The sequence below is a fragment of the Macrobrachium rosenbergii genome, chromosome 54, assembly GCF_040412425.1.
Source record: "Macrobrachium rosenbergii isolate ZJJX-2024 chromosome 54, ASM4041242v1, whole genome shotgun sequence".
NCBI classification, from domain to species: domain Eukaryota; kingdom Metazoa; phylum Arthropoda; class Malacostraca; order Decapoda; family Palaemonidae; genus Macrobrachium; species Macrobrachium rosenbergii.
The window spans coordinates 8,937,443-8,943,376 of NC_089794.1; the positions used below are offsets into that span (position 1 = coordinate 8,937,443).

General features: G+C 34.5%; 1 protein-coding gene across 1 annotated transcript in view; it reads left to right on the forward strand.

Annotated features, from left to right (window-relative positions):
* The window catches only part of LOC136835086 (leucine-rich repeat-containing protein 1-like), an 11,653-nt gene extending 6,950 nt beyond the window's left edge, over positions 1–4,703 (forward strand). Inside the window, exons 2-6 of the mRNA XM_067098266.1 lie at positions 1,641–1,841; positions 2,351–2,558; positions 2,979–3,145; positions 3,824–3,956; positions 4,672–4,703. Of these exons, the coding sequence (XP_066954367.1) occupies positions 1,641–1,841; positions 2,351–2,558; positions 2,979–3,145; positions 3,824–3,956; positions 4,672–4,703 (741 nt within the window). The remainder of the gene's footprint in view (positions 1–1,640; positions 1,842–2,350; positions 2,559–2,978; positions 3,146–3,823; positions 3,957–4,671) is intronic.
* The last annotated feature ends 1,231 nt before the right edge of the window (positions 4,704–5,934 follow it).

Consider the following 5,934-nt stretch of genomic DNA (forward strand, 5'->3'; position numbering starts at 1 on the left):
GGCCTACCCAAACGCCAAATCAAAGTCCTTCAAAGGAAGGCATCGTGCTTACCCCATATGAAAAATGGGAAAAAAGCACGTTCAAGGAAGAAGAAGAAGATATGTATGATATTAATTTTAAAAGATTTTAAAACATTGGAATTAAAATATCACATTACCATCGTCAGATAATTTCGTTGCATGTTTGTTATGGAAAGAACGTTTGTAGAAAACCGAAGTCATTTTGCCTACGAAAATATTATATTGAGGGAAATTTTTTAATTTCTTTATAAAACAATAAAGAGGCAAATGAAAGGGGAAACTTAATATGTCGAAATGCTTCTAGAAAAGCTAATCAGAAACTAAATAGTATATTAGGTTGCATTCATCGTTGAAATGTAAAGATTCAAAGAATGAACCTAGTATTTTGTGTATATTCTTTATTTAAAGGTAACGATTGCTAACGCATGGTGGTTCGAAGAAATAAACTAATGTTTTGAATGCATTCATGTACTTAAAAGCTAGAGGTTGCCAGTGGAGATCAGAATTCTACCAAAAGAATAATGCAAAGAAAACTTTAAAAATATAAATTTTCCTTGTAATTTATTGGATATTTTTCAGGCAAAATCTGAAATATTAGAAAAGTGTTCGCTGGAGGTGGTGAAGTCACTCTTATCAAAGAACTAGGAAAGGTTTAGATTCCTAAAAGAAGTAATGTGATGAAAACTCTACTCTAGGCTAGTGAGTAGAATAACGAAAGAAATGGCAAATAAAAATTGAGGAATAAACAAAAAAATATGAGAAGGTAACGACGTGTAATCCGAAAGTAACAAAACTACGTTCCCATTGTGAGGCCATATATAATTATATATCAAAGAGATAATAATACTTACGAGGACGGACATAATAATAGTAATAATAAAATCTGCAGACTAAAAGTTGAAGAACGGAAGTATCAAAAACTACCGTTTATCTTCTAATCAGGCTATAGTGAATGATGCTTAGTATTTGTCTGATAATAATATGCTGCAATAAAAACTGTGAGTTTTATTAAAGGTTTTGTTTAGTGTTATGAATCACTGATAGCTGAAGACTGACAAGGGCTTGTCGTAAGCTTGAATTTTTAAGATATTCAGTAGGAAAAAAGTATAATATAGTTTTTTTTAGGTTTGTATAAATCAATGGAATGTAAACTCTTTTTAGTAAGGCCTTTTAACCGACCTCTACGTTTTTTAGGGATGTGAAAGGGAACCGACCCCATAGGTTTTGTAGGGATGTGAAAGAGAGCCGCTGCAAAACAAGAAAATTAGTATCCATATTAACTCGAGACCACCACTACTACTACTACTAGTACTGTTACTGGGTCTGTATCCTGAAAAATCAGGTATCTAAAAAAACGAATATAAATGACTATAATTTTTGTTTTGATTAATAAAGCCCGATCTATTGAATGTATTTGTTCCACACGATTGGTTTCATGTAAATGTAATTTCCTGTACACCAGGAATGATGAAGTTGATCTCTGTTTGCAAAGTACTAAGTTGATTATGAATTGTTAAGTATTTTTATTGATCTACAGCCAAGTGACTTAAGAATGTTTCATGAATACATTTCAAAGAATCTTTTGAAAGGCCACTTACTCAGTACCTTCAACTTTGCAGCCTGAAGTAATTGGAAGTTTGAGCAACTTAACTGAACTATGGTTTGACAACAACAAAGTCAAGAGCCTTCCACCACTCATGGGTCGACTGAAAAAGCTAGTTCATGTAGATGCCTCTAAGAACAAAGTGGATTGGGTGACTGAAGAACTTGAAAATTGTACTCAGTTGACAGACCTCCATCTGTCATCTAATTATCTAAAGGTACTTAAACTGTTTTTTATTTTTTATAGTTGAAATTAAATGAAAATCTCTAAACTATGACGAGTTATCTGCAGAAGTGTTTTATTAAGGCTATGTTGCCCAGTTTGTAGACGTTCACAAAGCTTGCCTAAAGGGTTTTGTTCTTATGTGAAACAGGAAAGGTAGAGGAGATCAGAGGGAATGGATGAAAAGTAAAAGAAAGAAGGCAATTCAACTGTCAAAGATTTTTTTACTCCTGCTCTTTTACTGCCATATCTATATTGTATGCTGATCTGTCATGTATTTCTTTTGGTGCAGGTTTTATAAAGAAACTGGATGCAGTCTCTAGATGTTCTTGCCATGTGTATGGGCAGTATCCTTCTGATATTGTGGAAGCATCTGAAGACTATTTATAGAAGGCTTTTATTATTAGTCCATTTTAACAGTAGAAGTGGTCTTTATGATAGATGTGAAACATTATTTTTGTGGTTAAAACACACTTCATTGCACTTTCCATTTGATTTTTGCAGGAGTTGCCAGAGAAATTTGGTGGATGCCGACAGCTGCAAGTCTTGAGATTGGATGATAATGCCCTGACTCATTTGCCAGAATCTATTGGTGGTTTGGTTTCATTAGAAGAGCTGGTTGTTACACAGAATGATCTAGAAACATTGCCAGCATCTATCGGACTACTGCGTGCTCTTCACACACTTCATATTGATGATAACCTTTTGACAGGTGTTTATTGTGTGTGAGGCATCACTTTTCTGATATTAAGAAATGGTCTTACTTTGATTATTTTTTCCTAAGAATTTGTAAATAAGGGGGTTTTAGTTAGATGTGATGTAAACTTCTTTTAATGGATAGTGTAAATTGATGATAAATTACCAGTTGTCATATATTTATGAAGGGTATACTGTACTTCTCTTAGAAACTTGCTGAATTACTTATGGGTATTTGCAGTTTTCATTGACATTGCTGTTCTAGTGGTTTACTTTGAATTTCTCTTGAAACCATGAGTAATCTGAATATAAACTCTTAAGACATTATACACCTGTGATGATTCAAATATTTTGCATACAATCTTATAAGACATACTGTACGTATTGTGATTGCATTCATAATTGTGGAAACTTATTTTATTTTTTGTTTCTCAAGAACTGCCGCCCGAGTTAGGGTCTTGTTCCCGGCTGACTGTATTGACAGCAGCATCAAATAGATTGACTGGTGTGCCGGCAGAATTAGGACATCTACCACAGCTTGCTGTCCTCAACTTGTGTGCCAATCTCATTCATCATCTTCCTGTTTCGTTAACAAAGTTGAAGGTACAGAATTAAGGAAAAATATTGTGTTGCTTGAATACAATCACTGCATTTTGTATCTCCTTAGTGAGTGAAGTAGGGTTGCACTTAATAATTAAGTTAGCAATTAATAATAAAAGAGGAAAATATGGTAATTAAGAGTTTCAGTAACATAAGCTTTTTACTTTTAAAGTGTTTGAATATTGGCTTTGAAAACAGAGGTTATTAAAAACTGTACTTATCAACCCTTTGACTATTTTATTGTTATGAAATTATTAGTTGCTTTCATTACTATATAGTGTAGTTGATTTTATTTAACATATAAATTTTCTAGTTGAAGCTTTGAAACTTTTTAATATATTAATGATGTTTATATTCAGCATAACATGATTGTTGACTATTTCTTCAAAATAGTTCTAAAACTATATTCCATTCAGAAGTTGGATTGAATGTCAGAGGGTTGAGTAAGAGCATGTATTAAAGGCAGTATGCCAGTAGTGTATCCTACATGTAGTGTTGTAGATTTTGTTAAAATAATGTACTTGAACTTTTGAGTTTAATCCTTTTGAACTGAATTAACAGTCAATGATAACTAAGATTGTTTGAAATTGCTAGTTTAAACTCCTGCTTTTTTTTGGTCTGTCATAAGTTGTTGTATATGTGGTACTGTTTTAACCATGTTCGCCCTTGTGCTTCTTATAGCTGCGAGCTCTGTGGCTCTCAGAGAACCAGAATAAACCTCAAGTGCAGCTCCAATCAGAAACTTTACCAGAAACGGGTCAGAGGGTCCTTACATGCTTCATGTTACCCCAGCAGCAACGTTCTTTTCAGCCAGGTGAGGTAACGGCGGGATGTGAAAGGATGATGTGCGGTGTTGACGGGTGAGCGGAGCTGTTTCAGTTTTCAGGGAAGAGTTGAGACCTGGCTGTAAAATATAATTTTTTCAATGAAACAATAACCATCCATTATTTTGTAGTGTGTCATGAAGTACAAATGATGATAAAAAGTCTAATTAGAAAAGACTGGTTCTTGGGACAGATATAGGGCTATTGACAACTAAAAGATTGCTACTTACAGTCTGCCTTGTGTTCGGTACTTTGATGCTCATCTAGAAGTTCAAAGACAGAAGATATTTTTCACATAAAAAGTTTATTCTTTATCTGTACAGAATACCCCTCCACCAACAACCAGTCTGGATGACTTCAAATTTCTTTTGAGTTTTAGGCTCAATTACTCATAGACATAAATCAGATCGGTCATATGCTGAGGGTAGTTTATTATCCATTCCAGACAGTTTCATAGCTTGTATTTGACCTTTTTTTATTTTTATCATCGTGCTGCCCAAATATGAATAATTAAATTTTATATGGAGAATGCCTATTTTTTGTCATCCCATAATTGTTGTATCATGTCTAAATGAGTCACAAATAGTGGAGAAACTCATCCCAGTTTTATTGGTTTAGAACAGTTTGTATCTGTGCAATTTGTTGCAGATAAATGATTGATGTTGAAAACTTGGAATCTTACCTGATGAACCCTTGCTTTTACAGAAGCTGTTGTGGAGCTGTGGAGACAGTCTTAAGCTGATTATCCCCGGACAAGGTTGGGATGAGCAGAGGAAAGCTAAAACTCTTATCAAGTTTGCATTTGATGGAGATGTTGACAAGCCAGGTCGCCTGACTCTTGCATTACCCACCTTATCCCAAGGAACTAAAGGCCTTAGCCAATGCTGCGTAATCTGAACAGCTTGCAGAAAGATGCCTCTCGCCAGTTTGTTTTGGGTCGTTGTTAAGATTCAAATAAAGTTTCTGCTTCCTCTGTTGTAATACCTGCCAAAGAGGAATTGGAGATGGAGCCAATTTCAAAGGTTAGATTGCTTGAGGTGTTGTTTAGTCTTTTTGTAATTACAAAGGATCTGTGTTGCTTAACTTGAACTACTCTGTTCTTGTATAGGAATGTTTGCTTACATACTGATTCATAGTGCATTCATTGTGTGAAACAGTGTAAAAATTCCTCTAATGCTGGTTTTTTCAGTGTTATAAGTGGAGAGAAGAAAATTCAAAAACTGAAAATATGTACAGTATGTGTATTGGTATACAATACCTAGAAAATAAATATGAATGCCAAACTAATTTGTAAGCTACTGAATTTTGAGTAAGGTGTTGATGTAATTAAGATTGCCAGCTCAGCAAAAGATGTGTACATATAGACATTTGTAAAATTTTTCTTATTAGTGATAGTTTTAAGTACCGGATGAGAAATAAAAACATTTTAAATCAGGAATCCCTTTTAAGTTGGCTGCTGATCTGCATTTATGTCAAGAAGGATTTTCATAGTTTTATTATATATCTGTTCTAAGATAATCTTGCTGTTTCAGGAGACCAATGCTGATGTGAAGCAGCCACTGTTAGCAGCAGCAAATGCAGCCACAGACCAATCTAATTCACTTGAGATTTCTAGAGATGCAGAAGACAGTTCCTTGACTGTAGTAGAACCTCAAATGGAAGAACGTCCACTCTTGCGAGAAGCACGCACAATGCAATATCGCCCATTTCTAGTGCAGCAAATAGTATGAATGGGGATGTCACTGATACTACATCTTGTGGGTCAAAACCCTGAGTACCTTTGGGTCCATATTCCATTTATCGGAAAGTGTTTGGACATGCACAGGTTAGAGAACTTTTATTTATTTCATGTATATCATGACTGATTACAAGGATTCTGGTGTCTGTTAGTTGTTGTCATTTTGAATACTTCTATCTTTTAGTGGAATCTTTGTGTAACAACAGTTGCTCTCTCTCTCTCTCTCTCTC